General features: G+C 41.1%; 1 protein-coding gene across 1 annotated transcript; it reads left to right on the top strand.

Moving 5' to 3' along the window:
• The first annotated feature begins 1557 nt into the window (after positions 1 to 1557).
• lrit3a (info leucine-rich repeat, immunoglobulin-like and transmembrane domains 3a) lies at positions 1558 to 11581 on the top strand. Its single transcript, XM_072663992.1, has 4 exons — positions 1558 to 1673; positions 5584 to 6050; positions 9969 to 10274; positions 10515 to 11581. The coding sequence occupies exons 1-4, from the start codon at positions 1558 to 1560 to the stop codon at positions 11579 to 11581; spliced, it is 1956 nt and encodes a 651-aa protein (XP_072520093.1).
• The last annotated feature ends 615 nt before the right edge of the window (positions 11582 to 12196 follow it).

Here is a 12196-nt window from a genome sequence, read left to right as displayed (position 1 = left end):
ACAGTGTTTGTGTGGTTGTAGTGTTTGTAGTGTTACAGTGTTTGTGTGCTTGTAGTGTTTGTAGTGTTACAGTGTTTGTGTGGTTGTAGTGTTTGTGTGGTTGTAGTGTTTGTAGTGTTACAGTGTTTGTGTGGTTGTAGTGTTACAGTGTTTGTAGTGTTACAGTGTTTGTGTGGTTGTAGTGTTACAGTGTTTGTAGTGTTACAGTGTTTGTGTGGTTGTAGTGTTACAGTGTTTGTAGTGTTACAGTGTTTGTGTGGTTGTAGTGTTACAGTGTTTGTAGTGTTACAGTGTTTGTGTGGTTGTAGTGTTTGTAGTGTTACAGTGTTTGTAGTGTTTTGGGTTGAAGTGAAGGTAACGTTCTCTCCCTGAGTGCAGTTGTGGTGATGTATAGCAGATAGGTGTGAGTCAGGCTTAGGTGCTTTCTCACATTCTCCACTACCTGGAGAAACATCTCAGGAATGAAGCTCTGGAATTCCGAAAGAACGTCAAGCACCACCAGAAGCCGAACACTTCAAAAGATTAATCATGATCTTCTTCTTATTTATCTAATATTCTAAGATTCGATATGAACTTTTAATGACAGAGCTCATATCATCATTACAAACTAATGCGACTAATAGTAAATATGAAACATTTTCCAATGGACAATGCTATTAATGTTATTTTTTAATTCACTCATAGAACATATAGAGCAGTGCAGACTAGACCAGACACCAGATCAGAATTAGCAGACCAGGAAAACGACATGGCTCATAATAACTTAAGTTAAATAAGTTATTTGAATATATTCTTTAATATATAAAAAGACATTATTTACATTATTTTTTTAAATTTATTAGTTAATCAGAAGTGGCAAGTTTTTTTTAAACTGTGTCGTAAATCATTAACCAGACTACAGCTCACACTCAGGTGTCACTCAAACACCTCAAACACGCTATGGAGAGAGAGAGAGAGAGAGAGAGAGAGAGAGAGAGAGAGAGGGAGAGAGAGAGAGAGAGAAAGTGTGAGAAAGAGAGAGATAGAGAAAAAGATAGAGAGAGAGAGAGAGAGAGAGAGAGAGAGAAAGTGTGAGAAAGAGAGATATAGATATAGGCGCACTTTAATGCAACTGAATTAACTCATAACCAAGAATAATACAAGCTGTCCACAAACTTTTGGAGATATATTGTAGATGAGATGATACATGACGGCTGGACGGATCAACGAGTCCCTTATAAACATCGATAACCCCCCTACCCCCCCACCACCCTCGCCCTGCCCCCTCACATGACTTCCATGACCTACTCAGCTCGAAGAAATCCTCTTTCTAATCCTCGCTCTCCTGTGCTCACCCCGCCCAATCCCGCCCAATCCTGCCCCATCCACCTGTCCAGCCAAACCTGGAAACGAGCTGGTCACCTGGACCCGAGACACGGAGCCCCGGGGAATGTCCAGTGCCTGCTTTCCCACGCTTCCCCAGAGGCCTGGTGGATTTCTGAGTGTTGGTGGATGAGTGTGAGCACGGCGGGTGGGCTCTGATGTGTGTGTGTGAGTGTGTGTGTCGCTCAGTGAAGGATGCAGCGTCTCCTGGTAGCTCAGGTGCTGCTGTGCTGTTGGCGGTTGGTCCAGCCGTTCTGCCCATCACAGTGCACCTGTGTGTTTCACTCCCGCAGTGACGGAACCGGGACCAGGTAAACCAGCACCACACACAACACTACACAGCTGCTGGGGGGTCTTTAGTCTTCACCATCAGCTTATCTTCACTAGTGTTCACTCGGTCTTCACACGCTGTGAACATCTCCTGAGGAATGGACCACCAGAAATGGTCCAGACTGAACTTTTTGCTAAAGCTTCATCAAATCTGCACAGACAAACGCTCTAATTCAAGCTTCCAGCTTCAGGTACAGCTTATCTTCACCCTCCATTCTTCAAGATGTATGAGGGGGGACAAGCATCCAGGCTTTTGTGTCCAGGCAGCGAAGTGGTGGAACACACTTCTGCTGGGTGTCTGAATGGGAGAGTCGCTCACTGTTGTAAAAAGAAGAGCCACTCAAACCAGCATGTATCTCACTCTTACTGAAGGCACTATCTCACATTCTGCTGAGGTGTAGCTGAGTATGGTGCTTCTAGGTATCCATACTGACCTTTGCATTGAAAGCTTCTAAGCTCGAGGTATTTTTTGAATTCTTGCATATAAAACTAGGAAAATATCCAGGTATTTTGTGGAAAAGAGCGTCTGATAAATGCCTTAAATGTAAATGTATAAAAAGCCCTGAAAAATATCTGATATAACGTTAACAATACAAACATAAATTAAATAAGTAGCGAGAAAGATCAGTAGTAGCAGAGGTTTGGTCATTTTAGTTACCTGGAATGAAATCTGGATATATAAACATTAAAATGATCATAATTATTTTAAAAAAATGAAAAGATTGTATTTTTTTATATTGATTACCACCTTAAATCCTTGGTCCTAATGTTTAATGTTGGTAGTAATGGCTAATATGTAAAATCTAAAAGATTAAACTAGCTTTTGTGGTTTATTTAATTATTTTAATTGCTATTTTGTTGTTATTATTCATACAGTAATTAAATCAGAAAACATAAAGCTGTTTTATTTTATTACAGTATAGTGGTAGTACTACTAATATATAACATCAAAGTAAAAAGTTCATTACTACATCTATATTTCTCTTCTTTATTTGATGTATATTTACCTCTAGATCTTTTTTATTTTAAGTAAATTCTGGGTTCATTATCCACAAAGTAATTAATGTAACTACGTAATAAGGAGTAATTAATGTAGCTAATATATAAAACATGTTGGTCAACATACCATTAAAATCTAGGGCCATCAAGCACTGTTGATGTAGTTAAGCATGTTTATTAATCATGATAAGAGTACACGCTTAGAAAAAGGGTTCTATAGTGCGATGAAAAAGGTTCTATGATAGAACCTACACAACATGGAGAAGAACCATTAAACCAAAACATTTAAATTAAATGACATGACCAGTGTGTTTATTAAAGAACCTAGTCTGCATCTGACTGTTACTTTTATAATTATATATATTATATAATATATTATTATATTTTTCTTGAGATTATATACAGTTATATTGAGCTAGAGCACTCTAAACATGATGTCACTGTGGTAAAATTGAGTTTCCTTTATAAATTAATAATATAAATGAATAAAGTTTGTCATTTCTCATCTTATTTTATAATATCTGATACAAAATTACAGAGCTCTGGAAACATTAATCAGAGAGTGATCCCCGCCTCTCTCAGAGTGGGTCGTGAAGAAGAACCAGAATAACCAGTCGTTAATGAAGTTAAACGGTAATTCATAGAAAAGCTCAGCTCTCAGACAGCAGTTCAGGCCCAATCTGAGTGAAACCGCCCATAAACATTCATTTCGGTGACCCACAAACAGACGGACGCACTGCCGCACTCTGATTAGCCGTGTCCCTTTGCTACTTAGCATATTAACAACATTGATAATCTCTTTGTTCCTCTTAGGCAACATAAACAGATTAGCAGCGCTCTTATATTTTCCTGCATGATTCAGCTCTCTGAAATGAGTCGACACTGACGAAGACTTTATCACAACCCCAACAAACACACAACCATGTTCAACTACACACTGAAACTTCACTCTTACTTGGTTTCAGTAGGGTTCTCCTGATCACCCCATTTGGATCGTCCCCTAGTACACTACAGTACACTTCTGGATCCTTCCACTTCTGGTGTAGAACCTTTACATTGACCTCCTTAAACCTTTAAAGGTTCTTTTTGTGGAGGAACTTCTTAAGGTGCTTTGAGGAACCTTCATGGAACCTTTTTCATATAATAATCTTTTCTTGAATGTTCCTCAGTAGTTTTAAATTTAAGAACCTCCAAACATCCCTCAACTTCTAATAGTGCACTGTCCAAAGAAAGATTTCTACTACATTTTGCAACACTGCTGTGAGATTTGATTGCATTCAGCAACTAGAGCGTTAGTGAGGTCAGGATGTTGGATGATTGATCACCACCCCACCTCATCATCCCCAACTCCCCAACTCCTCTCCAAAAGTACTGGATGGAGCTCCACCACCATCATTCCAGAGAACACAGCTCCTCCACTGCTCCACAGCTCAATGCTGGGGGGCTTTATACCCCTCTAGACCACGCCTGGCATTATTAGGCAGCATGGAGCCAATAGGGTCATGATGTTGATCTGCTCCAGAGAGTCCTATTCTATTGGCAGTACTTCTTCTCTATAGGGACTAGACAAGTTGAATGCATTCATTAGTCAGGTGTCCATATAAAATTGGACATACAGTAAGTTTTATGTGAAAATGAATCCCGGTTTAGTTCTAATGCAAATCTGTAGGTTCTAGATACAGTTTAAATATGTCACAGTGTTATTTAGGCTGCTCTCCTGACCGCTGTCACTCTGCTCATAAAAGTGCATGTATCCCACATATTACTCACCCATTACTGTGATCATGTTCCAGATATTTGAGTTGAATCATCATAAATTTGCATACTGGGTGTGCCCCCCTCCACTCACTGTCGGCGTGTAGTCGTGCCCCCCAGAATACCTACTCTTAGGTGTGCAGTTATAGTGTATGTAATAGTTAGCTGTCTGGCCTCCATGTTGAAGGTTGTGCTGGAGTTCTGCAGCGTGACGTTACTTACCTTCACTTGGGGTTTTGGCTTGAGTCCACTTCAATCATTTAATAAAAGTGACGACTTTATGAATTATAACCTAATATATCTGAGGTTGTTCTAACAAACATACTTACTATCTACTTACACTTTTCATTTTCACAACAAAGCTTAACGTACCAACTTTGAGACAAATCATTGCTTTAGATTAAGTCAGGAACTTATCAGGGTTTACAGCTTACTTAGAACCTACAGATTTGGATTTGCAGTGCATATAAGGATCTTAGCACTGATGTCCAGTGAAAACCATGTATCTGTTTGTGTCTGTTTTTGGTTTCCTCCATTGTTTGAACCCTGTAGCTGCTTCTGTACACTGTGTGAATAACTCTGGATGAACAGACCAAGAGAAATCCTCTAAATTACTTGGAATAAACTCTTATTTCTTTAGAAAGGTTTTGCCTTCTCCTGTCAACATTTTGGAGATACATGTTTTTTAGTGGACAGCGACCAGATACACTATGAACTTCAGGTTGTTGGACTTGATGATATTAGAACTCATTATTAAAAGGGTTCTATAAGGAAGCATCTACAAAAAGTGTTTTTTCACAGATCATGGTTCTTTGAGTTGCTGTGGTTCTATGTAGACCCTTGAAGAACCGTCCTGTGAGAGTGAAGGCCAAGGTGCAAAAATTATATACAGTATAATCAAGTAATTATATAACAGTATTCATTGAAATTGTCTTTAAATAATGACAAAATTAGTGTATGATTAGGTTGCCATGGCTACTCAGAAGTCATGGCTATATAGAACATTGCATATGTAGATCCTCCTGAAACAGGGGGGCTTCAGTGGGCTTCTGTCCACCTGCACTTTGCTGTTTATTTCTTGTTAATTGACCCACACCGTGTTCTGTGTCTCACGTTATGACCTCCACACCTCCTCAGGACCGTCCTCTGCAATGACCCCGACATGTCCGACATTCCGGTGAACGTGCCAGTGGACACGGTGAAGTTGCGGGTGGAGAAAACGGCTGTTCGTCGGATCCCCACCGAAGCCTTCTACTACCTGACCGAGCTGCAGTACCTGTGGATCACCTACAACTCCATCACCTCTGTGGATCAGGGCAGCTTCTACAACCTGAAGGTCCTGCATGAGCTCCGGCTGGATGGCAATCAAATCTCCACCTTCCCCTGGGAGGCACTGAGAGAGATGCCCAGCCTCAGGACACTCGACCTGCACAACAACCGTCTCACCAACATCCCCGTGGAGGCAGCGCCTTACCTGGTCAACATCACCTACCTGGATATCTCCAGCAACAAACTCACCACCCTACCCTCCGACCTGGTGGACATCTGGCCCCCTTTCTCAGGAATACTGCCGTCCTCGAACGCTTCCCAGAAGATTGTGCTGGGTAGGTGATGGCAACAACAGTGCCAATAACAACAACAACAACAACAACAACAACAACAACAATAATAATAATAATAATAATAATAATAATAATAATAATCTGAATAAAGGTTGTACAGTTTTTTGGCTGTAAAGTTTATAAAATTCAAAGGAAGTGCAACAAAAACAACAACAAAGGAAAAAAATGTAAAATAATATAATATTCATCAATTATAGATGAACTAACATTAAACTACAGAAATGTCTAGAAAGAAATTCAACATGAAGGAAAGTCATAAATAAAAAGATTGATAAACAAATAATAATAAATGGCACTGAATCCATTAAACAACCTAGTTGTTTAATTTGAAACACATTTTGCAATGTTTACAATGAAACCACTTTAGTACTTAATTATTGTAAACAATAAAAGTATAAACATTAGCCAAAACATTTTAATCTTAGTATTATCCATTTTTAGATATTTTATTTATAATTGCCAATTATATAAAAATGTCAATTACTCTAAAATACAATAAATAACAAATAAATAAAGTTAAAATTAAGTAATTAAACAATTAAAAATAACAATAAAGTAAATGTAAAGTAAATGTACTATTTTGAGAGAATGTCAGTGGCTGTAAAGTTCAGGTAGAGCGATAAACAGTGCAGATTGTTTATAAGGTTTATTTATAAACATAATAAGAAATTAAGCTTGTGGTAGAATAAGGACTGCATCTCAGAAGATCTTGGCATCTCTTATGGATCCAGAAATTGCAGTGAAAGTAGTTTACAGGTGAAGAGTGTAAGCCCATGAACCCGTCCTTCATACAAGTCACCCTACACCTTAACACAGTCCTGACACAGTGCATCACAGTGCATCACGGCCTGCTGCGGACCTTAATGGCACTGTTTATCTGTTCCATCCGCGAAAAAGCAGGTAATAAAAAGGTACCTGATGCCACTTAATATCACAGAAAGTATTTGAGTATGTAAGTATTTGAGTATGTAAGTATTTGAGTATGTAATTATTTGAGTATGTAAGTATTTGAGTATGTGAGGATTGAGGTTGAGGTTGGATGCGGCATGCCGTCAACATGCCGTCTAATCTTTGAGTAACCATGAACTTTGCAGGTGTGTGAGGTTGCTGCCGTGTGAGCAGCTGTCTCAGCTTTTCTTCCTCCCAGAAGAGTTAATCTCATTAGTCCTCCCCCCGAGCTGCTCTTATTTAAACTTCCATATCCAGCCTCACATGGCTTTTTGGGCAATATTAGAGCTCTGGCTTCTTTTATATTAAAGAAAAAAACATGCTTAAACTACATTTAAAATACTATAAATACAGAAATAATGATCTGTAATAATAAAAACAGGACTAAAATATAGAGAGGCGGTAGAGACAGTCTGGATAAGTTCCCCCTATCTGTGGCCTAGATATTGCACCCCGAGCAGGAGTGTGAGAAGGTCAGCTGATGTTAATAGGATGTTTGAGGGCATTTTGTTTGCTAATTTGGTTAATGCCCAATGGAAATAAGGCCTGTTGTGTGTGAGCGGGATTACGGCTTGGCAAAATGAGGAAGAACAAGATGAAGAGTAAATAAGCATGGAGCCCTTTAATAAACAGCAGGACAAAACATTGAATTTACTTGATTATTTTCATAGTGAATAAACATGTTAGACTAAGCAATAAGATCACGTTTACTGTAGAAGCTCCAGATCTCATCAGAACAGATAAAGCAGGTGAACATAAATCCAGTAAAAAGGAGAAACAAGAGCTTCTCATTCTGAAGAAAGTAGAGAGATCTTGTTGGTGAGCTAGTCTGAAGAACAGAGCTCGGTTCCTCCAGGGTTCTCCTGGACGCCCCCCAGTCCAGCCAGCACAGCGTGGAGGATGTGTTCAACTCCATCAGCAGCAGCAGCAGCAGCAGCTCACTTGATTTACCATCATTAAGCCCTGATTTACCACCAAACCAGGTGTTGATCTGAGGAGAACTCTAAATAATACTAGACTCCATGAGGAGAACTCTGGAGATGTTCTAATGATGAACACAGTGATGGAGAACCACCACCACTTTCTGTAGGAGTGTTATTATTAGTGTTTATTCTAAGGAGATAAACATACATGGATCTGATCTGAAATGAAAGATTATAGCAAACATGATGATTTCACTTATTATGAGATTATTCAGTTTTTCTTTTCATAATACTTTACGCAAAAGTGCAGAAAAGCTCAGCAGATCATTCACCGGAGAGCTTTTATTAGCTCTGGGACTTCTGACAGTGTCTTTACTTGGGATGGGGGCTACCCAGTGTAATCTCTAAAGATAACCTGGGCTTCTGTGTCTGCACGGTTCACCTCACTTAAGCACGAGTTAATCAGCTAATGGAGTTTCCAACTGGGAGTATTTGTCAGCTTTGAGTTTCTCTGAAGCACTAGGACTTCCTTTGGTACTTAACAGTACCTAACGCAGCGCCCCAGTTCAGGAAGCTGTGAGTGATTTAATTTGTACACTACATGGCCAAAAGTATTGGTACTCTCTTAAAATCAAGGAAAGGATAAATCAAGAGAACCTGTCTTTACTGTCCAGGGAAGAAGGCTTTCTACTAGATTCTGGAGGTGCATAGCTATGAGGATGTGATTACATCCAGTGACTAGAGCTTTAGCGAAGTCAGGATGTTTGATGATCACCACCCCACCTCATGTAGTAAAGTGTGTGTATGGTAAAATAATTCAGAGGGGTTTGAAACAGCAACCAACTTCCAAACATGAACTGCATATATTAGTATACTAATCCAATCAATGCCCCGTTCATTAATATGCCTTTAATCACTTATTCTGATCATCTAATTTTGAGAAATGAAAATATTAATGCTTTCTTAGAATCTTAGATTAGAAGTGAACCTCCTCAGCAGCCTCATCGAGCTGTAGTATCACCAGCATTTTGGTTGCTATCTCCACCCAGCTGTTCACATTCATCAGTGATTCAGGCCTGATTCTGTGTTGACAGTCAACGGGCCTGCCATCCTACCATAGACAGAGTTATGAGTGAACTCTGCTGGAAATGCGCAGCACCTGATGTTTTACTGACAGGACTTCCTGTCCTAGTATGTTGTAAATGCTATGAGACAGCTAAATTTACAGCTTCTTGCAGAGCTGTAGAAGATTGTCTCTAAAGTTATGCATGGAGATTCTGTCGGCAGGTCGCCTACTGAACCCTAAGAACTAGCTTTAAAAATCTGTAGAACAATCTTGATACAGTACTCACTCTGCAAATGACATGGTATGTGAGAATGTTTGTGGACACCTCTTCTAAAGCATGCATACTACTTTGCATACTTGCATTTGTGCAATTGATTAGAGCTCTCAGGGGCAGATAAACATGAACTATTGGCACCATGACTGATGTTTTGGGATGAGTTGGGGAGTTGGGAAGGGTGAGGTGAGGTGGTGATCATCCAACATCCTGACCTCTAAATCTAAAACTAAATCTAGCTCTTGCTGCTGAATGCAATCAAATCCTCACATCTATGAGTCTAGTAGAAAGTCTTCTTCCTTGTACAGTAGAGACAGTTACTCCAACAAAAGCAGGATCAACTCTTCTTAATACCCTTAATAAAAGAAGCAATAGATGTTCAGGTGTCTCAATACTTTTAGCCATATAGTGCATAGGGATGCTACCTCTATGTCTTGTTGTAGACTTGGTACTAACACTATGCAAAAACATCTAAAATAAAGGCTTGGACAAATAATTCTGGGAAATGTCTTTGATATTGAATCTTCGGACCTTAAGGAGGTTCTTCACGCTTACCTATTTAGTCTTCGCAACACTAGATGAGCATATTGATGATCAGCATACTCATGGGTTCACGTAGGAGACTCTTCATTTCTGCATTTCTGCCACAGTTCCATGAAAATACATTGTTTTGTGTTCGATGTTTCCAGGTCTCCAGGACAACTTGTGGCACTGCGACTGCAGGATCTCCAAACTTATCGAGTTGTCCAAGATGACAGACATCCCTGTGGTTCTGATGGACCACTATTTGTCCTGCAGTGGCCCAGAGAACTTGGCTGGGGTTGTGTTCCAAAGAGCTGAACTGGACCAGTGTGTCAAACCTTCAGTCATGACCTCAGCCACTAAAATTACGTCTTCCCTCGGAAGCAACGTGCTCCTCCGTTGTGATGCTACGGGATATCCCACCCCAACCCTCTTGTGGAGCAAGGGGAAGGGATCTCCTGTCAATAACACAGGTATGGGGTGCAGATTAAACAAGACGCAGTTTAAGTAATGGTATATGACTCCTGAGCCCCTGGTATTTAATACACCCTCAATCTTTCCAAGTAGCTTTGAGAATGCAATTGAACTTCTAAGTTAAAAAAGTAACATTTTGAAAGTGCAGCCATGTGATTTGTGGATGCAGATATTTGAAAGGAAACATGGTGTTGTGACGGTGTAATTGTTCTGACAGTTGTGATTGTCTCTGCATGCAGTCGTGCAAGAATCTCCCGGGGAAGGTGTCCGATGGTCCATCCTCAGCTTGCATGGGATCGTGGTAAGGGATGCTGGCGTGTACCGCTGCAAGGCCAAGAATGTTGCAGGAAATGCAGAGGCCTTTATCACCCTCTCGGTGGCCGGACATGACATGACGACTGCTTCCCCACCAATGAGCATGACCAAGAAGCCTGATGACGCTCCTGGATTAGTTACCCAATCTCCACCTCCAGTGACAGGCACTGTGGTTCCGACACCTACTACTACTTTTATCCCAACAACGTCCAAACCACCTATGACCATAGTACCACCTGTACCGAGCCGGATGAACCTTGGCCCGGGTGGCGGCATCCAGAGGTCCCCACCTGCTGGAGATACACCTGCCAAGATGCAGCAAGGAAAGGATGCCAAGGGTCCAGGTGCCAGCGACAAAGCTCGGAAAAAAGGAAGTTCCTACGTCAAGGATATTGAAGTGGTTGAAGAAACAGGAGATACAGCGGTTGTGCTATGGACGACCGAGGGTTTGGCTGGTGATACGCCCTTATCTGTGGAATACTTCCCATATGATGCAGAAGATAGCAAGGAAACACTGGAAACCGAGGTCAGGTTGGGCAAACTTCTATTGGAGAATCTGTTGCCCAATCAAGTCTACACGGTCTGCTTAGTTGCCAAAGGTGTGGTGTCTGGGAAAGACCAGTGTGTGAATTTTAGTACTCTGGACACCATCGGGGAAGATGGTCAGAACAAGTGGCTCATGATTGCGAGTGGGATTGCTTGCGCCCTTGCGCTCCCACTTATCATCCTTCTCCTCTATAAGATTGCGTCGCTTTACTGCAAGGGGAGAAGCAGTAGAAATGGAGGAGCGGACGAAGACCTTTCCAAAGAGACTTACGTAAAGTTTGAGACTCTCACAATGAAACAGAGGACACTGAACGGACAGGCGAATGACCTCTGGGCTCGAAGGCAGACGCAGGAATCGGAAAGGATGCTTCTTTGCTCACGTTCAAGTATAGACTCCCAAATGACCTACAAGAGTGACAGCTCACGATCTGAGTATCTATGCTAGCTCCCTGTGAGTTAGCCACTAGGAATTATGATATTTTGAGACAGTGTTGCCTGAGCAAACCCCACTGACATGTTCTTAACACTGTTCAGAATCTACAACTACAATGAATGAAAACGACCAATCAGCCATACACTGATCAGCCATAACATTAGCGTCTCCTGTCGATGGGTGGCTGTATTAGGCAGCAAGTGAGCAGTCAGTTCTTGAAGGTGATGAAGCAGTGTGAAGGTGTGGAAGCAGAAAAACATTTACAAGAACCAAACCAGTCTGACATTCTAGGGTCAGCTGGGTTTAGAACATCTCTAAGACATCAGGCCCAGGTCTTGTAGGGGGTTCCTGGAATGCAGTAGTTAGTACCTACCAAAAGTGCTCCAATGATTGGGGCAAGCGACAGGGTCATGTGCACCTAAGGCTCATTGATGCACATGGAGGCCACACCTCACAACTTCTCACAATAGTCTTGGTAGCAGATACCACAGGACGTCAGGAGAGCACAAGGGAGCCCTACTAAGTATGAGGCAGGTGGTACTAATGTTATGGCTGATTGGGGTAAGCACATTGTAGAAATGAAAGTGCTCATGATGTCCTAGAACACACTTGTCCTTTTACAACCTT

This window comes from Salminus brasiliensis, chromosome 19, assembly GCF_030463535.1.
Source record: "Salminus brasiliensis chromosome 19, fSalBra1.hap2, whole genome shotgun sequence".
Taxonomy (NCBI): Eukaryota; Metazoa; Chordata; class Actinopteri; order Characiformes; family Bryconidae; genus Salminus; species Salminus brasiliensis.
The sequence above is the reverse complement of the archived record's forward strand: the minus strand, read 5'-3'. Positions and strand labels throughout refer to the sequence as shown.

Coding starts and splice junctions, on each gene's coding strand:
- lrit3a (XM_072663992.1), top strand. CDS start 1,558: ATGCAGCGTCTCCTGGTAGCTCAGGTGCTGCTGTGCTGTTGGCGGTTG. Junction 1,674..5,583: donor AGTGACGGAACCGGGACCAG/GTAAACCAGCAC, acceptor ACACCTCCTCAG/GACCGTCCTCTGCAATGACC. Junction 6,051..9,968: donor TTCCCAGAAGATTGTGCTGG/GTAGGTGATGGC, acceptor CGATGTTTCCAG/GTCTCCAGGACAACTTGTGG.